The sequence below is a fragment of the Chiloscyllium plagiosum genome, chromosome 31 (assembly GCF_004010195.1).
Source record: "Chiloscyllium plagiosum isolate BGI_BamShark_2017 chromosome 31, ASM401019v2, whole genome shotgun sequence".
NCBI classification, from domain to species: domain Eukaryota; kingdom Metazoa; phylum Chordata; class Chondrichthyes; order Orectolobiformes; family Hemiscylliidae; genus Chiloscyllium; species Chiloscyllium plagiosum.
The window spans coordinates 14,736,217-14,761,608 of NC_057740.1; the positions used below are offsets into that span (position 1 = coordinate 14,736,217).

The 25,392-nt window shown below is 40.7% G+C and overlaps 1 protein-coding gene across 4 annotated transcripts in view; it reads left to right on the forward strand.

Moving 5' to 3' along the window:
- The window catches only part of LOC122565247 (phospholipid-transporting ATPase ABCA1-like), a 173,752-nt gene that overhangs the window by 103,237 nt on the left and 45,123 nt on the right, over positions 1-25,392 (forward strand). Inside the window, exons 19-31 of one of the 4 annotated variants that reach the window (XM_043721016.1) lie at positions 2,580-2,751; positions 4,990-5,121; positions 7,466-7,605; positions 7,703-7,840; positions 8,792-9,006; positions 12,107-12,179; positions 16,825-17,027; positions 17,915-17,963; positions 19,967-20,071; positions 20,501-20,524; positions 21,990-22,138; positions 23,158-23,282; positions 25,218-25,316. In XM_043721016.1, the coding sequence (XP_043576951.1) occupies positions 2,580-2,751; positions 4,990-5,121; positions 7,466-7,605; positions 7,703-7,840; positions 8,792-9,006; positions 12,107-12,179; positions 16,825-17,027; positions 17,915-17,963; positions 19,967-20,071; positions 20,501-20,524; positions 21,990-22,138; positions 23,158-23,282; positions 25,218-25,316 (1,624 nt within the window). The remainder of the gene's footprint in view (positions 1-2,579; positions 2,752-4,989; positions 5,122-7,465; positions 7,606-7,702; positions 7,841-8,791; positions 9,007-12,106; positions 12,180-16,824; positions 17,028-17,914; positions 17,964-19,966; positions 20,072-20,500; positions 20,525-21,989; positions 22,139-23,157; positions 23,283-25,217; positions 25,317-25,392) is intronic. The other 3 variants (XM_043721017.1, XM_043721019.1, XM_043721018.1) reach the window with 3 other exon arrangements.

Genomic DNA, 25,392 nt, shown 5'->3' on the forward strand with positions numbered 1-25,392 from the left:
CCCTCCCACGCTGTGTGTGTGTGTCCCTCCCTCGCTGTGTGTGTGTGTGTCCCCCCCACCCCAGTCTGACCTATCACCCTCACCTTGACCTCTTTCCACCTATCACATTTCCGACGCCCCTCCCCCAAGTCCCTCCTCCCTACCTTTTATCTTAGCCTGCTGGACAAACTTTCCTCATTCCTGAAGAAGGGCTTATGCTCGAAACGTCGATTCTCCTGTTCCCTGGATGCTGCCTGACCTGCTGCCCTTTTCCAGCAACACATTTTCAGCACGAAAAATATTTACACTGCTTTCTCTCCAAAGGTGCTACCAGACCTGCTGAGTTTTTCCAGCAGTTTCTGCTTTTGCTTCTGATTTTCAGCATCTGTAGTCCTTTGAATTTCTTTTCACCTAACTATTCTAATCACTTTTTCCAGCAGTTGGCCTTGGCATCACAAGTTTACATTTAAATGCTTTTCAAGGGTTGTGGAGATTTCTTCCTTTATCACCTTTATAGGCAATGAGCTCCAGATTCCTACCACTGTCTGGGTGAAAATGTTTTTCTTTACATCCCCTTTAGACCTTCAGCTCTTACATTAAATCTATACCTATCTGGTCATTGATACTGCACAAGTGGGGGATGTTTCTTTCTGCTCCAAGAGAAACAAATCTAGTCTATCAAATCTGTTTACATAATTAAAAACCTCCAGACCAGTAACATCCTGGTAAATCCTGCACCATCTCCAGCACAATCACATCCCTCCCACGATGGTGATTCCAAAATGGCTCACAATACTATACTCTTGTTGTGGCATAACCAATGTTCTATACAATTTCAGCATCACTCCGTGCTCTTAAACTCTTTATCTTGGCTAATAAAGACAAGCAGTCGAAGAGTGTGGCGCTGGAAAAGCACAGCCAGTCAGGCAGCATCTGAGGAGCTGGAGAATCCATGTTTTGAGCATAAGCCCTTCATCAGGAATGAGGCTTGTGGCCCAAGGGGGCTGAGAGATAAATGGGAGGGGGGTGGGCTGGGGGAAAGGGAGCTGCGAATGCAGTAGGTAGGTGAAGGTGGGGGTCAAGGTGCTAGGTTGAAGAGGAGACTGGAGCGGATAGGTGGAAAGAAAGATGAACAAGTAGGACAGTTCAAGAGGACAGTGCTGAGTTGGAAGGTTGGATCTGGGATAAGGTGGGGGGGGGGAAACGAGGAAACTGGTTAAATCTACATTAATCCTATGTGGTTTTAGGGTCCCAAGGTGAAAACTGAGGGATTCTTCCTCCGGGCATCAGGCGGTTAGGGTTTGGCGATGGAGGAGGCCCAGGGTTTCCATGTCCTTGCTGAAGTGGGAGGGAAAGTTCAAGTGTTCGGCCACAGGGCAGCGGAGTTGTTTAGTGCGTGTGTCCCAGGGATGTTCTCTGAAACGTTCCGCAAGTTGGTGTCCTGTCTCCCCTATGTAGAGCAGACTACATCAGGAGAAATGGACACCGTAGATGACATGTGTGGAAGTACAGGTAAATCTCTGTTGGATGTGGAAGGATCCTCTAGATCTCGCATGGAGGTAAGGGGGGAGGTGTGTGCAGACTTTGCACTACTTGTGGTGGCAGGGGAGGGTGCCAGGAGTGGAGAGTGGGTTGAGAACCATCCTCACCATGCCTCATCCTCCGCCTTGGGAACTTCCAACCATATGGGATCAATGTAGATTTCACCAGTTTCTTCATTTCCTCCCCCCCACCTTATCCCAGATTCAACCTTCCAACTCAACACTGCCTTCTTGAACTGTCCTACTTGTCCATTTTCATTCCCATCCATCCTCTCTGACCTATCACCTTCAACCTTACTTTCACCAACCTTACGCATTCCCAGCTACCTTTCCCCAGCCCCATCCCCCTCCCATTTACCTTCAGCCCCCTTGGGCCACAAGCCTGATTCTTGATGAACGGCTTATGCTTGAAATGTCAGTTCTCCTGCTCCTCTGATGCTCCAGCACCACACTCTTCAACTCTGATCTCCAGCATCTGCAGTCCTCACTTTCTCCTAATAAAGACAAGTATCCAATATGCCTTTACAACTTTTCTCTACCTGTCCCACTGCCTTAAGGGATTGGTGGATATGCACACGAAAGTTCCCCCGATCCTCAGATCCTGCCATTCATGATGTATTCCCTTGTTTATCCTGCCCAAGTGTGTCAGTTCCTGCTTATCTCTCTCTTGTAGGTTTTCCATCCTTTGTTCTCTAACATGTGACCACTGGTATTACCGTTACAGTACGCTATTCATCACCATCTTGGACATTATTCTATCCATTATCATTAGACTACAAGCAATTCACCTCCCATTTTTAAAGACAAAACTGGTGTGAATTGTAGTCCTGGTCCTCCTACCCATTTTGGAGAAGAATATGAATAAGGGAAAGCGTAAGGGAGATAAAAAATACGTTGATATTGCTGTCACTTTACGTGTCAAGTAAAGGAAAATCTTGTGGCAATTTAAAATTAGCAAAAGGAGTAAATGTTGAAACTTGTCTTGTTTGCTGTGTGACTGAGTTTATGACAACTTTGTATAATTAACATTTAAGAACATCTTTTTTGTGATTCTTTCAGTCCATCTGGAGCAGGAACCAACTCACCTCAAATTGGGGGTGTCCATCCAGAACCTGGTGAAGGTTTATGGAAATGGGAAGAAGGTGGCTATTAATGGACTTAGCGTTAATTTCTATGAGGGCCAAATCACCTCATTTTTGGGGCATAATGGAGCTGGAAAAACGACTACCATGTAAGACTTGTTTTGTTGGGTGGTTGATGGAGATGTGTAGGTGTGGGGAGGTCTTACCTGGCTAAGAATATTTAATGTTAATAAACAGTACTGTATTACAATATTTCATCTGATATTGATTAACAATTGGCCATCGTTATGCCACTGAGATGTATATTGCAGTTTTCCAGATAACTTAATGAAGATTATGAGTTACTGAAATTAACTTAAACATTAATGTCAGATGGGCTTCATGGGCAGTTCTGATCAAACAATTCAGGAAAAGATCAAATGAAATTGCACAACTTTTCACAGAAAGAACTGTGAAACACATTTCACATGTTCTTGACCATTCTGCTGTGTTGATCATTTATTTTGACAAGTTTCTCCCTCAGGCTCTCCCTTTGACATTTCCTTTTTCTCTTATTTCTCTGTCTCTCCACTTACCGCCACCTCTTTATTTCCCTCATCCCCATTTTTTTCAACATCCCCCCCCCCACCCCACTTTCCTTGCTGCACACTCTTAGTTCCTTGCCCCCTTTTTTAATCTCTATCCCCCCTTTTTCTCAATCTCCCCATCACCTCTGTACTTTCTCAGACTGTCATCTCGTACTGTCTTCATTTCTGTTTCCTTTTCGATCTCTCTATCTCACTCGTCCACCCCTTGAAAAAACATTATCTCATTTTTGGAACAGCACACAAAATAAATGTCAAATGATAATTTATTGACAAATTACTATTATAAATGTTGCAGTCTCAGGGATGAGCTTGGTCAGCTAGTGTTCTTAGTTTAAGGAAAGAGCCTGCTTGGCTTTTTCTTTGAGTTCTCTCCATGTCATGGCTCACATTCAAAACTTATATAAAAATTTTATAAGCTGTTTTCAGTTACTTTTAAAGGCAACAATTGTTAGATTCAAAGTCTGAAGCTGGTATTCTCTGTCTCTGGAATTTGAATCTCTTTTTGAGATTAAGCACATATTTTGTTGGATTGTGAAATGGAACACACCAAAACATTGTTGCTTGCAGATCTTGCATTGGATAAATAAAATTGTCACATGTGAGGCAAGTTATTGTGCAGCAAACTGAAAAAGTAACGCTAGAGCTTTAAAGCAAGGGAGACGTCTTTGTACCTGTACCTTCATCTCAGGTAGAGCTCAGACGTTTCACAGCTGTTGGACCATTTCAAATTGTACTGACATTTTCATAAGCAAATGTTACAGTTGTTCTGCACACTACAAAATCTTACAAACATCATAAAATGTATGCAACTGAAGAAAGCCATTCAGCCCATCATTCTATTACAAGCTCTCCAAATGTGCTCATTGTATTTCCTTATCTATTCCCATTATTCTTTGCTATTTAATCAGTTCATCTGTTTTTGATGGTTTGATTAAGAAAAAAATGTTGGTCAGGACAGCTTACACTCCTTACACTTTTTACATCATATCATAAAAACAGACTTTCCAATGTTGCAGACCATATAGGGTATTGCCAAGTGTTGGATAAGCTATTGACACAAGATATGGAGTAAAACATGAATCTATAATCTAACTTGACTGAGAATGCAACCAAATGAGGGTAGTCCAGCATCTATAGGACATAGTTCAATCAGAACCTGGAAGTAAAGTGGTTGATTAGTGTCCCATTTGGCACTTTTCATTGCATTTCATTCTGCTATAATGCACATGTCATGAGTGCAAATTCGCTATAAAGCACTTGACAAACTGGGGACACTGCTTTTAAAGCATGAACCTTTAAAACGTGTGTGGCTGTAATGCAATTCCATTGCCAACACTTTCAGCGCTGTTTCTAAAATGTGATTTTTCTATAATGCGGGTTTGCACAAGGATACAACCATCACATTATAGAAGGACTGCCTGTACGTATGACAGGTGCAATGGGCTAGATATCAGTTCAAGGCTGTCTTAGGTGAGCTGCAAAAATATTGGAAAGCAAGAGAGCTGAACAAAGAGGTGAATGGCAAAACTGGTTAAAATATTTGGAGGAAGATGAGAAAGAGCAGAAATGGATGGCATTCCAGTTATTTTGAAATCAGGCTAGAGGGTTGAAAATTGCTCTGCATGGAAGGGAAATACTGTTTCTGAGATTTGCCTTAACAAATTCCAACACTTGAAATCTGAGTTCTTTCCATTGCTAGATATTGAAGAATCTCCCATGAACCCTCCATTATTTTTCATTTCAGCTTTTCTAGTGTCACTTCAGTTATAGTCTCAGATTATGTTTGTTGTTGCTTGCAAGGTCCATCCTGACTGGATTGTTCCCACCCACCTCTGGGACAGCATACATTCTGGGCAGAAATATCTTCACAGAGATGGATACAATCAGAAAGTCACTAGGGATGTGTCCACAGCACAATGTACTTTTTGACATGTAAGTATATTTTTAAAAAAAATAATTACTTTTACGTCAACAGATTGAAGATGGTTGTAGATGACAGGCTATCGCTGTATTCCAGCTTATTAACAGAAGTACTTCAAATAACAGCACTCCTCATCAGTGCCTTTGTCAACTTTAGACTTTACTATGCCAATGCTTTCCTGGCATGGTCCCAAACTTCCATTTCCATAAACTTGAAGTCATCCAAAACTCTACACCTATCCTAACTCCTACCATGCTGAGCCCACCACTGTACACACTAACACTTATCTCCTTGTCTAGCAATACCTCAATTTTAAAATATTTCCCTTAATTTTGAACTCTTTAATGGTCTTGCACTTCCTTCTCTCTTGCCATCTCCAGTCCTTTAGCTTTCCCTAATATTGGTACTCTTCTAATTCTGATCTCTTCCAATTTTAATTTCTCCAACATTGGCAGCTGCACCTTCAGTAATCAAGACTTAAGCTCTGGAATTATCTCGCTAAACCATTCCTGTAACCCTTTGTCCCTCTCCTCTTCTCCTCCCTTAAGCTTCTACTTAAAGTCTACCTCTTCGACAGGCTCTTTGACCAAGATTTAGATCATATGTACTAATATCATTATGCGGCTTGGTATCATTTTAATTGATAACAAACTAGTGAAAAGGAATTCTATGAATATACTTTAAAATACTTTACCAAATCAAAGGTGCTAAATAAAGACAAGTTGATATTATTTCAGAATTAATTCCAAGAGCTTTTTTTAATTTTCATTACCATACCCAACTATTGATTCGTTTTTGTGAAGATCATCCTCATATTCATCTATGTTTGTCTTTCTCCATTTCTAACCAATTCTCTAGTATTTATTGCAGTAAAAAGAAAAACATCACAAAGTTCATGCCCATTATTGTTGGTTACTGACTACTTTGTCTGAGTTGTAAGTGGGAACAATCAGTGATGGTTTATAATGCAAACATGGGACCTGCGAGTCAAAAAGAGCCTTGCATTACTCCTTTGTGGTAGGCTTACCAAATAAATAGCTGTGGCCAGCAGCAATGCTTCCCTGTGATCAGGGAGTGGAGATCCTGGCCCTAGGTTGCCATCCTGAGGCCAGCAACTGTTCATGGCAGGCAGTGCTGACAGGATAGGTAACAGCTACTGACAATTCAGCCAGAAAGAGACTTAGGTGGTGAGGGGCATAATAGGTAACTAATGAGGGAGGAGAGGTTGTTCATGATGCTGGTTGCCTCATCTAAAGTTAATCAAAGCAGAGGCGAGAACATGGCTGCACCCTACCAGACACTGCCCCACACTATTAAATACCAAGCTAACCAGATTTCTCTCTCCCTCTAAGTGGAAAAGAAACAACACTAAAAACTCAAAAGAAAAACTTCTAACTCAAGGACAAGACCTAGGTCCAACTGAGTGAATTAAGGATTGCTGCAGTCAACAATAACATGATATCACCGAAAACCAAAAGAACTGATAGTGGTACCTCATTCCACAATTTGTGAATTATTGAACCATGGTATTTATTTCATTTTCACTTGTATTATTCACCCATGATATTTCTGCAAAAACAGTCCTGTCCATTTTATTTGTGAATAAATGTGACCATATTTTGGATTTAAAGAGAGTATAGTTACGTTTGCATATTAGTAATTGATAATCCATTTTGTCACTTCCTAAAGGATGGGTTGCGATAATAAATAAACATTTTTTTGTTTTCTTGGTTATTGACAAAGCCTGGTGGAAGTCTGTTATAGTAGGTTGTGGTCTGAGTCGGTCAAATTGCCGTCTTAGTGCCTAGATTGGTCAGTTGCACTTGTATGAGTTTGCGATAGTGGGACTTGATTTCCAGTGTACACTTCCCATCGGAGATGTGATCAATAGAAATAAGCCTTAATTTGTCTTTACCCAATGTCCATGTGCAAATTTTCCAGCTGCTGGAACACAAGGTCAAGATTGAGGACTGAATCTGCTTATGACATGAGTTCAGTTGTTGCACCCTAGCCTCCACATTATTAAAGATCAGCTTTTTCATGACAAGTCAAAGAACAGGCCCAAGACTAATCCTCATCTGCAAGGTATGGCTTAAAACTGGATGAAATATTTGGCCACAGAAGCAGTGAGAAATGTGAGAAATTGATTCATTGCTTTTAGGGAAAGCAGTCTTCTTGAACATTAAACATTAATAAATGTGCAGCTTCAAAGCTGAGGCTTGATGGATAACAAGAGATCAGTGACATTTGCATGCCGCCTTCAATCGAAATCTATAAAAGATCAATGGAGAAGGGATCCTACAAGGCAGAATCGTCTCTTGTTCTAACGTTTAGTTGTTAAACTGTCATTTTTAGACTGACTGTGGAGGAGCACATCTGGTTTTATGGAAGGCTGAAGGGGCTGACTGAGGAGGAGGTAAATGAAGAAATTAAGTTGATGATTGATGATGTGGATTTGGTGCACAAACGTAGAGAACAAACAAAAAATCTCTCAGGTGAGGAGTCAATTCTTCCCATGCCCCAGCTTAGGAGGTCACTGTATTTTGTTTCTGCTGAAATGTATAAAATTTCGATTTGTGGATTTATTCTCAGGTGGCATGCAACGAAAGCTTTCAGTCGCCATTGCATTTGTTGGCGGATCAAAGGTTGTTATTTTAGATGAACCAACTGCTGGCGTTGACCCTTACTCCCGCCGAGGAATATGGGAGCTCTTGCTTAAATACAGAAAAGGTAACAAATGACTGTGTTAACTTGTCAGGGAGACTAAAGCTGAATTATCGAATTGCGGTTCGGTCGATAATAAGTTGGTGGATAGTCTCTGCCAAATGTTTTGTTGTTTTGTGCCCACATTGCTAATGTAAACTTTAAAATATATGGAAGAAATGTTGTGATGAATTCAATTCAAAAGGAACATAGGGAAACAGAATTCCTCAATGGGCAGAGGCTTCAGGTAACATACAGATTAGTTCCCTTTGCTGAGTCTTCACCCTCACTTCCTCCAGTCCAATGTCACCTCTCTCCCTAACGTCAGTGATTTCCTTGCAGTTGCTTTTGTGACGAAGATCAACATCTGAACAGCATTTTACAATGCAACTCCATCTCCACAAACCAAATTTTAATCCAAACTTGGGGTTTTGTGGCTGATCCTTTAAATTTTTGTTCCAGAAGCAAGGTCAACAATCATGGAACTGAAACAAATGCTTCCATGATTGGCTGTATGAAGACCACTCATGCCAGGTTTTCCACTCTTAACATTTAAATGTCTTAAACATATACCTGTTGCTGGGGTGAAGGTGCTGGATTTCCTTTGGTACTTTCTCCCAGTGGTCGAGCTTCCTGTCTGATGCCAGATAGTTTAGACTATGGAGGAAATCAGAGCCAATTTGGCTGGGAATAACCGGAAATGATCAATTGTAGGATACCAGCTGATTTCTATCTCTTCCTTCCTAACACTCCATAACCTCCCTCACCCCCCATCCCGACCTTCTCCACCACCAGCAGTCCCCATTCCTCATCCTTAGGGCTACTGAGAGCAATTTTAATGGCATTCATTGCTGTGCAAGCTGAGATCAACTCATTACTGACCGGGGATTGACTTTGGGAGCTTGACCAATCTGTAATTATTTATGGGGTTTTTATTAAGAAAATTACTTTTGTTAGCTGTGGTTTGTTATCTTGCAGGCCGCACTATAATATTATCAACCCATTACATGGATGAGGCGGACCTCCTCGGGGACAGAATTGCCATCATCTCCCATGGAAAGCTCTGCTGCTGTGGCTCTTCACTGTTCCTTAAAAACCATTTAGGAACTGGCTATTACCTGACTTTAGTGAAAAAAGAGAATGACAAGACAACGCCAGCCAGCTCCAGCAGCACCACTATTGGTCTGAGGAAGGTACCACAAGAATTGTATCTGCATATGTTCCTCTTATGCTATTGAGTATAATGTGAGTGGCTAAAGAGTTCCCTTTGACAGCTATGTAAGGTGGAAAGTTTGTGGCCATATAGATTACTCTGCTGGCAATAGGTGGTGGAGTTGCCATTTCTGTGGGCTAGAATTTAGGCTTTAATGCAGCTAATTTTTTTTTTGATTGGGGAAGGATTTTCTTTTGACCCAAGTGGCGAGTTTTTATTTGACCAGAAAGACAATTCAATTAATTTGTTCAAAGTTTGGATTTTCTTTAATTTATAAAAATGCTGTCTGGGTGAGATAAGTAAATTATGGCGGCACGGTGGCTCAGTGGTTAGCACTGCTGCCTCCCAACGCCAGGGACCCGGGTTCGATTCCTGCCTCAGGCAACTGTCTATGTGGAGTTTGCACATTCTCCATGTGTCTCCGTGGGTTTCATCCAGGTTCTCCGGTTTCCTCCCACATTCCATAGATGTGCAGGTTAGGTAATTGGTCATGCTAAATTGCCCATAGTGTTCAGGGATGTTTAGGTTAGGTGCATTAGTCAGGGTAAATATAGGGTAGGGAAATGGGTCTGGGTGGGATAGTCTTCAGAGGATCGTTGTGATGTGTTGGGCCGAAGGACCTGTTCCACAATGTTGGGATTCTATAATTCTATGATAGAGTTCAACAGGATGGTAAAGGTAATGTCTCCATAGTCCTACCAGACCATAGGAATGCTCTTTTGTTAAAGAATAATGACTGGTGTTGGTTTAATCTGAGGGTCATCTCACTGCAAGTGCGAGGAGAGATTGAGAAGGAGAGTACTACTTGGTAATCTCTGCCAGTGGGAGACATCGACTCATGCTGTTGGAATCACTCTGCATTGTAAACCAACCATCCAGCCAACTGTCCCCTGTGCACCAAGATCTAGATCATTAATAAATATCAGGAAAAGCAACGGTTCCAAACCCAAATCCAGGGAACTCCACTACAAACCAACCTCCAGCCCAGAAAATATTCATTAACTATTACTCTGTTTCCTATCCTCAGCAAATTTTGTATCAATGTTGCTTCTTTCATTTATTCCATGAACTCTAACTTTTCTTACCAACCTGTCATATACACAGTATTGAAGACCTTTTAGAAGTTTATGTTCATCACATCAACAGCCTTCCCTAGTCAACTCTGCTACTTCATAAAATCTTCAAGTTTGTTAAATATGATCATTCCATATGAAATCCATACTGGCTATTCCTAATTAGCCCACACCTATCCGTATGATTTATAAGTTTTAGGCCACTATTTAAAGCCAAATCCCAGTATCTGTTTGTTCATTTAATGCATTAACAATTTGGGCAATAGGAGACCATCTGCTGAGATAACTCAGGAAACATCCCTTGAGTTATAAAGTAATACTTTTCAAAGCAGGGCTGTTACTTTATGGCTTACTAGAGTTCTTGCTTTCTTGATTGACTAGTGCACATAGTTGACATCCAATCTGTCGCTTCTCTCCAACACGTCTGGTGTCTTCTACTTCTGGACTCTATTAACTTAAGTTTCAAACTTGGTGCACACACTTTGATCACTGAAAGTTGTTGCCAATTAACTCTTTCCAGGCCATAGTCCATGATGTTAGGCATGATCAGTTGTGTTATCATATACTGATTGGGCTTGGCAATACTCTTTTCAGTTGGCTCCAGGGTGCGTGATCAATCTGTGACTGGCTCTTGAGTGAGTTGTCATCTTCAAGATTTCACTTCCACTGTGTCAAGTTTGGTTCCTTAAGGTGTCAGTTATCCATGGGTCCATCTTCCTCATTCTGGTCTATTTTTGTTACTTCTATGACTCCTCGATGAGATAAGAGTATTTGTTGTGATATCTACCTTGCCCATTTGTTCAGGGTGGGCTTTGTAAGCTGCCATGTCCTCATGATTGATATCCTAACGTCACTGCCTCAGTTTTTACTTAATTGGTAAGAGTCCATCATGAAACCAAGCACCGTATCAGTGGCTGCTGTGTTTAGAGGCTATATTTTAAGGATGGCTTTTTCTCTGTGGTTGTGGGTGCCACGAGGATATAGTGTGAAAGCTTTTTAAAAAACATTGGTGAAAACCTCGGTCCAAAGATGTGCAAGTTAGGTAGACTGACCATGCTAAATTGCCCCCCAGTGTCCAGGGATGTGCAGACTCAGTACATTAACCATGTGAAATGCAGGGTTATGGGGATGGGTCTGGGTGGGATGCTCTTCAGGGGATCAGTGCAGACTTGATGGACTTTGTTTTTGCTGTGTGGTGATTCTATACCCCGGGCTTCATATATGAATCTCCTAAAACAGCCAGACTCCCCTTTGTACCATCGTTTTACTATAAATGTATTTTATGAAGATTTTGAGATTCCCCTTTATTAGCTCCTACTCTTTTAATCATTGTCCCTCTTTGCTAACCTTACTTGCGGTTTCTCACCTTTGATCCTTCTATATTCAGTTTAACTCGAGTTGTATTTTCTATTTCAAACATTTTTTTCAATTTTATCTTAATCCCTATTTTTTTTTCATCCAGGAAGCTCAGTTTGTTTATTGCCTTGTGTCAAATTTAAGGCTGAAATTGCCATATATCTTTAACTTCCAAAAAGTTCAACCTCATCGTCTTTCCTCAAGAGAATAATCTGATAGAACTGTGATAGAATGGGATATCAATGTGATAATGATGTAACTGATGTTGCTTTGAATCACTAGGACAGAGAAGAGCAGGGCAGACTAGAAAGAAGAACTGGAATAAAATATTATGAGAGTACTAAGTTAAATGTGTAAATAAAGACATTGAGGATACTGCAGAGAGTGAGAAAGCCTTGCTTTAGGGTACGGATGAGATCGAGGAGATGAAGCCTGGTAACCAGGGAGCAGCCTCAGAGTGTATGTATAGACACTGAAAACCCATGGAAGTGAGAGATAATCCAGTGTAAGCACAGAGTATACAGGAAACCAGAATCATTTTGAAGTAGGTTCTGCATGTTGAACCAGTAGTGGACACAAAAGGGGGAACCCTATGATGGGCCAAAAGGCCTTTACTCATCAATGACTTTGTTGTTTACCTAATATTACCAGGAGGACAGTGATTCCGAGAGGAGCTATGATACTGGGCTTGGCAGTGAACAGTGCAGTGAAACTGGCGCATTGGGTAAGTTTCACACCCTTTATTACTATGAATGAGATGTGCTGTGTCATTGTGTCTCACTGTAGCTTACAGCAATTATAATTCAACTGAGCACTTGGATACTTTTACCTTTTGTACTCCAACTAGATCCCATTTCAGTGGAATGATGCCTACATGTCATTCTCTAACATTTACATTTGCAACATGTTCCCATGGGCTCTTAAAGGGGAACACTTGCAAAAACATCACCTTTGTCCTTACTGCAGAATAACAGGTCCAGCTAATTGTTGCTGCTTGTTCACAATAGATAGTCCATTGAACAAATGATGTGTTTCAGTAAGTGTAACAATGCGGGGGAGAATCTTGGAGAGACACTGGGTGGTCTTGGGCTTCAGTTTCGGAGCTGGAGATACCCTATCTATTTCCAATTCACGCCTTGGAAGGAAGAGCCACTGTATCTTGTAGTGCTCAGACACTGATATGCCTGAACCAAGGACTCCTGGGAGAAGTAGTCCTGGCCACTGTGCTTCCTGCATGGTGAACCTCTGCCTTGTTTCTGAGATAACAGGAATAGAAGTGGGATGAGGCCCTTAAGCTTGGCATTTATTGCCCATGAAGCACAAAACCCAGCAGGGGGCCTTCCCAGCATGGATTTGACTATGGTGGAAGAGGGGAAGAGTTTGGGTTCCCACCTGCCAACTTTCTCTTTGATTAAATTCCACCACCACCAAACTCACCATGAGTGAAGGCACCCAATTTCACAAAGTGGTGGGATTGAGCCTTAGGGTAATTCTCTTATCTCAGTTTAATGTATTGGTCCAAAAAGATCAGGATAATTTTAAATAAGTACGTCATTGGAGACAGAAATCTTGAAAGACTTTTGGCATTTTGATAAAGCACCATTGAAGCATTTTACTATGCTAAATGAGTTATATAAGTTATTATCAACAATAACCAACCTATCAAGGTATAGCAAGGACACTTCTAACCTTTAATGGGATGCATGGAGTTATATACAATCAAACTTCAACTGTCGAATAATTTCTGCCCTTGTTTTGGAGGAAGCTAAGGTTCCACGGCTCAGTTTTTAAAAAGCGCTTAATTGAATTCATGAAAAGAAGAACTGAGTGTAGTTGTCTTGGGTATTATTAGTAATGGCCTCCTAAGAAATTCCTTTTTCCTACTTTAATAAAAACTTTAACTAGCTTTAGATGAGTAGGCCAAAGCACCAAGGAACAGGCGTTCTTTTTAAGTTCTATTTGAATTCAAATGAAGTTTTATGGTAGAGTTTTATTTCATGAGATGGTTTTTCACTTAACTCCAATTTCTCTCTGGTGTTATGACTAAGATTGTTGGTGAGGAGGAGGGGGTGTTGCACTGTTTCATTTTCTTGTCCCACTACTCACTGGTCAGAGAACACTTTTAAAATTTAACCAAGTTGGTGCTATTGCCAATTATATAGGTTTTGGATTGCATCAGTTTCAGTATTAAGAACCAGTCAAACAGGTTTTGTTAGTTCGCGATTTTTGAGAAGATTTGTAGCTCAGGTTGATGATAAATCTGTAAGTTAGCTCGCTGAGCTGGAAGGTTTGTTTTCAGCTGTTTTGTCACCATACTAGGTAGCATCACTCTCACTGATGATGTTACCTAGTATGGTGACGAAACGTCTGAAAACAAACCTTCCAGCTCAGCGAGCTAATTTACAGACTGAGGTTTTGTTAGTCAATAATGAAAAACTGGCTTATTAGCAAAACTAATTTTTTTCAAAGATGCAAAAATTATTGATGAACAGTTTAGATTATCCAAATATAGTTACCTCTGAAACAAAACTCATGAGTACTCGAGTTGGAGAAACATGAAAAATGAGAACTCTGCAGAGTTTATGCGTTAAACTGCTTTGATGAAGTAATAATTAAACTTCTGAAGAAACACATGGATTGTCCCAACTGATGATCTGATTCTGAAGTCATTCACAATCTTAATACTGAGGTGGCTCCCTGGAACAATTGTATTTAACTGAATTCGCTTTCTGGAAATGGTTAGGTAGATTTCAATGAATCTTCTCGAGGAATCCTCCACAAGTGGGCAAGATGATTGCTGGATTGGTTTTAGATCTTACATTTTGCTGAGAGGAGTTGCTAAGAAAGAGAGAGCAACAGATTGTGGGCTTGCTGGCTGGCTTGGCCAGCATTTATTGCCCGTCCCCAAGTTAAGAACTTGGTGGTGAGCTCCTTCTTGAACTGATGCAGTCCATTTGGTGTTGATACACCCATAATGCTGAAGAGAATTCCAGGATTTTGATATAGTGACACTAATGAACATCAATATAATTCCAATTCAGAAGGGCTTGGAATGGAACTTCCAAGTGGTGCTGTTCCCAAATATCTGTTGCCCTTGTTGAGTTGATAGTGGTTATGGGTAGAAGGTGTTGTCTCAGGAGCCTTTGTGAATTTCTGCAGTGCATCTTGTCAATAGTACAACTGCTGCAATTGAGTGTCATGGTGGAGGGAGTAGATGTTTCTGGATGTGGTGCCAGTCAAGTGCGTTGCTTTGTCCTGGATGGTATCAAGCTTATTGAGTGTTGTTAGAGCTGCACTCATCCAGACATTCCTGACTTGTGCCTTGTAGATGGTGGGCAGGCTTTGGGGAAGGTGAGTTACTTATTGCAGGATTCTTGCTGTTGTAACCATGGCATTTATATGGCTAGTCCAGTTCAGTTTCTAGACACGGTTAACACCCAGGTTATTGATGGTCGTGTATTCAGCGATGGTAATGCCATTTGAACGTCAAGGAATGGTGATTAGATTTTCTGTAGTTGGAAATGGTCAATGCTTGGCATTTTGTATGGAACAACTGTTTCCTGCCACTTGTCAGGTCAGAGCTGCAAATTAACAGGCCCTGGTGCATTTGGAAATAGACTGCATCAGTATCTGAGGAGTTACATCTGATCCTGATCATTGTGCAAACCATCAGTGAACATCCCCATTTCTGACCTTATGATGGAGGCAAGGTTGAAGATGGGTCAGTTTAAGACAATTGGGTCTAGGACCTTACTCTAAGGAGCACCTGAAGAGAGATCTCGGATCTAGATGACTGATCTCAAATAACCACAACCATCTTCTTTTGTGCCAGGAATGACTCCAACCATTGGACAGTATTCCTCCTGATTCCAATTGACTCAAATTTTGCTAGGGTTGCTTAATGTCAGACTCTGTTAAATACGGCACATTAATGTCAAAGACATCCACTTTTGACTTTACTCTGGAGTTCAGCTCTTTCTCTGTTGCTGGAATGAGATCAGGAGGTGGCCCTGGTGGAACCCAGACTGACTATTAGTAAGAAAGTTATTACTAAGTAAGTGCAGCTTGATAGCATTGTTGATTAATCTTCCATCATTTAATTGATGATCAAGAGTAGACGGCTGGGGTGGTAAATGGCTAGCTTGGACTCACTTGAAATCGATTCTTCCAAGTGGAGCTTAACATGGAAGAGTACCGATCCATCAGCTGAGGGGGCACTGAAGGTGGCAACCAATCAGGAGGTTTCCTTGAGTATTTTTGGCCTGATGTCATAATACTTGGTTTGGAGTCAATATTGAGGACTCCCAGGACAACTCTCTCCTGTCTGTATACCATCTCTGGAAGGTTTGTCTTCCTGTTGGGATACAGGTGGTATTACCTGGGATATTACAGAATCTGTAGGGTGTATTTCGTGAGAATGATTATGTCAGGCTTTTGCTTGACTCCTCTGTGAGCAAGGACTCCCAATTTTGTCACTAGCTGCCAGATATTAGCAGGAGGACTTTGCAGGGTTTACAGAGCTGATTTTGTTTAGTTCCGGTGCTTAGGTTGATGCCAGGAGGTCCATCTAGTTTCAGCAACATTTCAGGTAGTCCAAATTCTCTCTTTCTGTGTTTAGAAAATGCAATAATTTCATTTCACACATAAACTGGGCCTTGAGACCAGTCTCTGAGAGTCCTCTAGACTGACTCTAGCTGAGCTCCTTGCAAGTGTGAAGTTATTGCTGTTATAACCATTACCTTTCCCTTAGCGAACTCTCCTTTATTTAAAAGTTTGAGATATATTCTACACGTCCACAATGTTCAAAAACTAATACTTGGATCACATATCTTTACAACACTGGTTACAATATATTAATCACTTTTTAATATTCAGTTCTGATTTTCATATTTTCATTTTCATACAGCAGATTTGTTGCTGTATGCTTCTCTGGGCTTTTATCTTCAGTCTTCTGATTTTGGGATGTGACCAAGTTGTGGGAGGGGAGAATAAAGAAAAGAGAGGAAGCTAGTTTTTAATAATTAGTGTCTAGTATTTCGAAAAAATGTTAGTATGATTTGCTTTATGGTGGCTTTATGAGAGTGCTTGATGTTGAGACCCAGGTTTAGTCTGAGAATGAAACTAGCTCAGCAGGAATGATATTGAATGATGATGACTGGTTGAGCGACTTGCTCGAGATAATTATTCTGACACATCACTCTGTCTGCCATGTTGGTGTGCATTGCCTTTTGGGTAGCATAGCTATATCAGTGGCATGAATCTCCCTCTGTTGTATAACTGGCTAAGAACGGACCCTGACAGGTAAGCTAGCTAGGACCACAGGTCAGGGTGTGGATTTCATGTTTGTCGTCTTGTTTTCTGTTTCCTAGATGTATCAACCGTCCTAGCACTAGTCCAGAAATATGTATCCAGTGCACGTCTGGTGGAGGATTTTGGGCATGAAATGACTTTTATTTTACCCTATGTTGGTGCAAAAGATGGTGCTTTTGTAGAACTCTTCCAGGAATTGGACAGCCATCTCTGTGAACTTGGAATTTCCAGCTATGGCATCTCAGACACTAGCCTGGAAGAGGTAAGCATGTGGAGGAAAATAGTAAATATGGACATAACCTAGTGAAGCTTCATTTTTGAAATTCTCATCCCTGTGTCCAAATCTCAACCATCTTGTTTGTTCCTCCCCACTTCTCAAATATTCTTTGACTGTAAACCCTCCGAGGTCACCGCACTCCTCCACTTCTGGCCTACTGCATATCTGAAGTTTTTTTTTGCTCTCGTGTTGGCAGATTTGCCTTCAGCCATCTACTTCACACGTTCTGAATTTGCTCTTTAACCTCTACAGCTCACAATATTTCTCTCTCTTTGTCTCTGTCTCTCTTTGTCTGTCTCTCTGCCTCTGTCTTTCTCTGTCTTTTAAACATCCTTCATTACTGAGTTATTTCCTGATGTGTCTCAGTGTCAAATTTTGATAATGCTGTTGTGAAACACTTCAAGATATTTCACTTCATTCAATATACATTAACCTGGCAGACACAGTAGCATGTCAGAATATATATCTAGAGCAAGTCCCTTTAAGAACCAGTCATTGTCATTCAATATCATCTGTTTGAGTTCAATGGCAGAAATGGAAGAAGAACAGATGAGTTCCACTCCCCACATCACCCATCACCAGAAACTGGAACTGTTGTTCCAGTTAGCAATAGTTGAAGAAGAGCAGCTAAATTATCCTCATTGTCCTGGTCAATATTGTTCAAAAAATAGACTATCTGGTCATTATCATGTTGCTTTTTATGGATATCTGCTGCGCTCAAAATGGTTGGTACAATTTATATGTTACAGCAATTACTACATTTCAAATTACTTCATTTGCAAGGAGCTTTTGAGGTTTCCAATCGTTGTGAAAAGCACTCTAGAAATCTGAGTCATAATTGATATATTTTTAATATGTAATATGTCCTCTAGATTTTTCTTAAAGTGGCTGAAAACACTGGAGTGGACAGTGATATTGCAGGTAATTCTGAAGTTTTCATTTTACATTTTTAACTCACTCTCAATGTCTCATGCTCATGAATAAATAACTTCTCTTGAAAACTCTACTTGTGAGAGTGTTGGGAGGGTTAGTAATAAACCTCAGTAAGACATAGGCAGGTTGGTGGAATTGACAGGTGAATGGCAGATTAAATTCATTGCAAAAAACTAAACTGGTATGTGTTAATCAGAAGAAAATGCAAGAACACAGATTGTGGTTGTGGCTGGAGAGCATTTGGACACATTGCTGATGGTAGCAGAACAAATTGATAAAGGAATTGCAAAGCATTGAGGACTTAAATTGAGGTATAGCGTACAAAATACTGGAAGGTATGCTGAATAGATTTAGAAGCTGGGGTTCTTCAAGTGGAGATAGTCAAATGGAGCTTTGATTGAGGTGTTGAATATCATAGAGTATTTGGATACAATAGTTGCAAAGAAACTCTTTTTCTAGTGACTGAACAAATACCCAGAGAACACAGTACACAAAAGAATTATGGGTGAACTGGGCAGTACTTCATCACACAATGTGCTGCTAAGACTCAGAATGCTTTGAAAGGATGTTGAATCTTAATACACTGACTTTCAGATGGAGATTGATAACAATTTAGAGAAAATAATGTTGCCGGCAATAAAATGGATTACTGTTTGAAAGAGCCAGTGCAGATCTGCTGGGCTGAATGTTCATCTTCCATGTGATGCAATTCTGTGCTGAAGGCTTGATGTTTGTCTAGATGAAAGAGCTGGACAATGTCCATTGGAGTTGGATAGCTGTTGCTCTTAATGGTGCTACCATAGCATGAACGTATCTGGGAAAGATTGGATGGGGTTTGGGGGGTGGGGTGGAAAGGGGTGGGGAGAGAGTGCTAGGGTTGCTTAAGAGATTGCCTCTTTGCATTTTGGGATAGGGTATAATTGATTAGAAGCATTATGTGTTCAAAGTGTAGGAAGCTTGAGAGGAGAAAATAAGTTTGGATTCCAAAATTCACCAACCATGTGGTTTTCTGCATATTATATCTGGGTCTCTTGTCTTTCAGTGATTAGTTAATAATTTCATGATCATTCCAAATAACTATTGACATGCTAGACGGACCTAGGTGTTTTCTCTGAAAACAATTATAGTGTTTCTGTGCACTTTGTTTTTAAGTATCAGCTTTCCAGACTACTCCATTGAGGATGATCTCCTGTTAAGTATGTATGAGCACAAGTTAGAGTTCTTGTGATGCGGGGATAGTGTCCCTACCTCTGAACCTGGAGGTCTAAATTTAAATCTCACCAGCTGCAGAGGTGTGTCATAGCATATGTGAACATGTTAATTAAAAATATCTGTAAACATGATTATTGTAGTTGGAACAGAGCCTGTGGAGTCATCCATGATTTCTGTTTTACTTCTGGATTCCAACTTGGATTCTGTGCTTACCAAAGTTTGGGGACATTGGGGTCTCTGGAGTATTTTTGTGTCACTTAAATGTTCATCTGAGATGGAATCTGGGAGAAGGAATTGGTAAATCGTCAAAATTTTGATTCTTGGGCACTTAGCCTCCAAGCTTTGTGGGTGTGTAACTGCACAGAAATGTATAATCTTATATACAGTCAGCAAGCAGGCTTTGCAGATCTAATGTCCACTTTCTAAAACATGTGTGCATGGCTGCACAGGAGTATGAAAGGGCCAGTTAGTGCATGAAAACAAGTATACACTGCCAAGGGAAATTAAAGGAAACTTTAGCCCAGGTTCCATCCATTGTGTTTATTACCAGTGAAAGATCCATTTGAGGTGTGATTTCATGCCTGATCAGATGTTGTTGCTCGTTAATAGTTGCAGCAAATGGAGGACAGCTTATTGCAATGAACACTGAAACATGATTGATGCATTAACAGAAGGACCCATTCTGCCATTGCAGTACTCATTAATTTTTTGTCTGTTTTATTGACTGAAGATTTATTTCTCGTTTTCTGTATCTTTACTATTTTTACTTGGTCTCACAGATGGAAATGTTCCCATTAAAAGAGTCAGATGTTCACGATCCAGTGAGCACACACTGCAGCCAGTCAGTGAGGAAGGGGATTTTGAGCTACCTGACACGGAACCTGGTAATATGCATATTCAATGATGTTACTAAATTTTAGAGACAATATTGTTGTGACTGAAGGTTCGATTTAAGGTTCAGGGGGGTAAATGAAATCTGCTCCTGCCAACTGGCATGATACGGCCCTGACAGCTTTAGGGATCAGAACGATGAAAAGAGTAAAATGGCAAAAATAATAACACTTGGTCATGAAATGAATGATTATTAATAAGATGGAAAATGAAAAGTGCACAGAATTTTACCCAATTATTCTATGTTATTATCTCCAAATTTAACAATACGAATATTGTTCATGTCTTCACTACTTGTTCCAACTATGGAAACAGTGCATCCAAGAATTTGATGCAAATTCAGGTTACTTTAAATTTGTTTGTTAAATGTTTATTGTATTGAATATGTTGTCTCTCTTTCCCTAATGCTTCCTAAATGCCAGTAAAAAGGAAAGGTCGAAGGAAAGGTATGACTTAAATATAAATTGGATTGGGTTTTGATTCAAGTTAATCTGTTAGGAGCATGTGCAAATCCTGAAACAGAAGCTGTTTTAGAGCCAGTTACACTTGTCCAATATTTAAGTAATTAACTCATGGGGTAACATTTAAGCAAGGAAGTGATATTGATGACAGAATTAAGGCTGACCATCAGTGGAACTGATGTTAGGGAGCTCTGTCACTGGTTTGAGAAGAAACTGGCTAGAGGTTCCTGAACCAGATTTCACACAACACTCCACATGTCTCAATATCTCTCTTAATTATGTTGCTAAATTTTAGAGGCAATATTGTTGTGACTGAAGCTCAGTCTAAGATTCAGGGAGTAAATAAAATCTGCTCCTGTGTGGATGGGCAGAGAGATCTCAATGTCCATGTGCATAGGTCCCTGAAAGTTGCCACCCAGGTTGATAGGGTTGTTAAGAAGGTATATGGTATGTTAGCTTTTATTGGTAGAGAGATTGAGTTTTGGAGCCATAAGGTCATGTTGCAGCTGTACAGTTGCGGCCACACTTGGAGTATTGCGTACAGTTCTGGTTGCCGCATTATAGGAAGGACGTGGAAGCATTGGAAAGGGTGCAGAGGAGATTTACCAGGATGTTGTCTGGTATGGAGGGAAGGTTTTATGAGGAAAAGCTGAGGGACTTGAGACTGTTTTCATTAGAGAGAAGTTTAAGAGGTAACTTTATAGAGGCATACAAGATGATCAGAGGATTAGATAGGGTGATCAGTGAGAGCCTGTTTCCTCGGATGGTAATGGCTTGCACATAGGGACATAGCTTTAAACTGAGGGGTGATAGATATAGGACAGATGTTAGAGGTAGGTTCTTTAATCAGAGGGTGGTAAGGGCGTGGAATGCCCTGCCTGCAGCAGTAGTAGACTTGCCAACTTTAAGGGCATTTAAATGGTCATTGGATAAATAGATGGATGATGTACGTTAGATGGGCTTCAGATCGGTATCACAGACCGGCGCGACATCGAGGGCTGAAGGGCCTGTACTGCACTGTAATGTTCTATGATCACTGACATCTGATCAGGATTGGCTGTGATGTATCTTACAGCCCATTTGCAGAAATGTGATGTCTAGGGTCACCTGTGAAGGATGGTGAAATAAAGAAGTTACAATATTGTCTGGGATCTATACAAAGTGGAAACCGAGAAGGAAATATTTTAAAGGAAGCAGAAATATGTGAGAGTTTAAATTGATTATTTTCTAAATACAGCTTTAGCAATGAACACGGGTCTCAGTGCAGTAATTAAACAGCAGAATGTATCTGTCAACATTTGGAAAATAAAAACCTTAGCGCATTAATAATTTGTTGAATTTTAGCAATCTTCACTAAGATAATTTCATATTAAAGGCTGGTGTTTTATGGAACATCAAGGTAAAAGCATTGCCATTTTATAATAAAAGTATTTTTTTAAAACCTGCTCAGAACCCAAGGAGACTGACTTTATGCAATGTATGGAAGGCAGAGGTTCATTCCAGTTACGTGGCTGGCAGCTCACCCGACAACAGTTCCATTCCTTGTTCATCAAGCGCTTCCTGTATGCTCGCCGAAGTCGCAGAGGACTTTTTGCTCAGGTAGTTTTAATGATCCATAGGATGCTGTTTTCCACATTGACTCTTTTACCTGCATTGCTCCTCCATTGGCTCAACATCACCAAAAAGGGCTGACTTTTGTTGGGATATAGTTCTACATGCTACTCTTAAACTATTCATGACTCCCAGCCATACCAGAGTTGACTCTTAACTGTCATCAGAAGTGGCCTAACAAAGCCACTGACTGGCATGAAACCACTAAGTGGTTTGATTGGAAGACCTACCACCAGCACCTTTCAGGGCAATTAGGGACCTGCCAGCCTTGTTGACAACCGTCGTATCCTCGGAACAAACATCTTTAAGTGAACACCTTACTCCCCAAAAGCAGATGAGTTGCTGGGATTCAATTTAACAACTGTTGCTCCCCCTAGTTTCTTATCCATGTATCAGCCTTGGCATTGGGCTGTAACAGTGTGGGCTATGTGCCCAAGCTAACATCGTGTGCGTACTTCCTGGAAGAGTCACTGAAAACATTTGAGTGCTTGGACACTGGCTGAGGTTGTGTTTCCATTGTCGCAACTATTTTCCACTGCTGGGATGAAACGTGACCTAGAGATTCATTAATGTTCCCTACTAAGACTCCAGGGTGGTCTATGAAAGAAATGGAATGCTCACACTGGTAATATATAGAGTGCATTTCTGACCGATAATGAACAGGAATCTTCAGCATTTAACCTATGTTCAATCTGCTTGAGAGTATTGTATGCTGACACTGAGGGGTTTTCAACTCTTCCTTTTCTCCCTCCTTCAACCTGCCAGAGAATGAGCAAAGAGAGCCATTAAAATGGAAGCTGGGACTTTCCCATTGACCTTGCACTCGGAAGCTGCCAATGGGAATTGGCATTTGCTGCCACTAAGTAAATGCACCTTATTTGATGGGGTCCTCGTTTAATCTACATAAAATACAGCACATCAATGCTGGGGAAGACAGTATAAGTACGATTGGACCATTGAGAATGGGATAATTGAACTAATGGATGTTTCCTGTTATTTCTTTCCAGATTGTGCTGCCTGCATTGTTTGTGTTTATTGCTCTGTTCTTCAGTATGATTGTGCCTCCATTTGGGAAATATCCACCATTAGAACTGAGTCCCTGGATGTATGGAGAACAGTACACTTTCATCAGGTACTCAACTTGATTTATATTTATATTTTTATTGTTCAAAATGACCAGTCATTCGCTGTTGAAGCACTGTGAGTCAGAGCCCTAAGGAAGTATTTGAATTGTACAATGTCTTATGACATATCTCAGATATTTCAAAATGAGTGCACCATGAGTTTTTTTTTAAGTACAGCAGTCACTGGTTTCATGTAGCAGTCATTTTGTAATCTGCCAGATTCCACACTGAGAAGAGTGACAAGTCCATCTCTTTTTGGAAGTGATTGATGATTGAGGAAGGAATGTTGGCCAGGATAAAATAGCTTATTTGTATAGTGAATATCCTGGAACCCTCATCCTGGAGTGAGGCTCAAAGCTTTGGACTGACAGGCAGGAGTGCTCCTGACTAGACAAAGCTAGCAAACAATGGCATTTGGACCACTAAACACACTCCTTTCAATCCATTCGTTTATGATTTTCATAAAGAAGTTCATATATATGCTCCCAAATTCCCAAATTGAATCAGGTAATACTCCAGAATTATCATTTGTTATTCCAATTCAACCATTCAAAAGTTATGGAATGTTTGATCATTTCAGTCTGCGTGCAATCTCTGATTTTACATCCCTTAAATACTTATAGAATGGTCATAAAGATATTTTATAAAGATCAGTAACATTAGGTAATGTATCAGTACAATGTAGTTTTACATCAGTTTTCATGCCTTTTAAAGACAGCAATTCTCAATAGGTTTCCATGCATGAAGCTTCTCTCCACTACCTCACTTGTATGTGATCCACAGCAGTGAATGCCAGGCTGATATCCAGTCCTGAAAATGTGTTGCTGGAACAGCGCAGCAGGTCAGGCAGCATCCAGGGAACAGGAGAATCGACGTTTCGGGCATAAGCCATTCTGATATATAGTCGTTTTGTCATGTTACTAATTTACTGCATGTGAATCCAAGTGGAATAGTTCCCTTTTGAAACATTGAGGGATGACTTTTGTGGTTGGGTTGAAATCTCAATGTCTAGTGTTTTTCCAGACCCTAATCCTGCATCATGTTTGTGATTGATCTGTGCCTGATGTGATTTTTGATAAGCTGTCATATTTGTGGCCAGTGGAAGCTGAAGGGCCAACATTGAGAGATGAGCAGTCCCAATGTCAGAGGTGGTAACTACCAAATTATGTTGGACAGAGAGAGATGTCATCTCAAGCTGGAAGGATGCTGCCAGGTCTCTGCTGTGTTTGAAAAACCCAGGATCTCCATGTAGATCCCAAAACATAACTGGAGGCAATTGGCTGTTCACCTCCATTTAATGTGCCCGCTGAGCTGGCATGTTGTAAAATATTCCAGAAGGAAACAACACAGAGCATGGGCAGGTCAAAGTATCGCAAACCTATTCAGCTCTGGTCACACACTTTAAACGTTTAGTCCTAAGAATCACTGGATGCCAGGAAAAGCCTTAGTCTTTTGCTGAATGAATGAACGAAGATCAGCTGAATGCCCTTATCTGTGATGATGATATGCAGTGTTGAGACCCACAATTGAGCTCTTCTCGCAACGTTGACATACATGCACTTCGCAGTAGGACCATTTCCTCCACCATCTCTTCATTCTCCATCTCCACTGACTGTCAAGGATGGTGAAGCCACATTCCAGATTTGGAACCCATCTGGCTGTAGTCAGTCACCTTGGTACAGACTAAGAATGGGTTGTGTGGCTCCATGTCATGCCGGGGAGGGAATTCATCCACTGAGCTTGTTATGTTCAAGTAAGTAGACAACTGTAATGATCCTTGCTGGTGTCTTGATCTGCTGCCTGTTGATTTGAGATTAGGGAGGTGGGTTGCTTATGGTATCTTATTCAACTTTATCCAACTGTTTACACAGTTTATGTTTCGGATTGTGAACAGATCTATTGTGTCCCAGTCATTGATCTACTTTATCTATTTGGCCCATCAGTGATGACTTCCCAGAGGATCCAATCACACATGATCTGATCAGTGCACTCCTCAGTGACCCTGGATTTGGCACCAAATGTATGGAGAGTGGAAAGAATGAGTAAGTATTCATCAGAGGTTCCTTTATCCTTCAGCTATTGTACAATGTTTATACATAATTTATCCTCTTGACCACC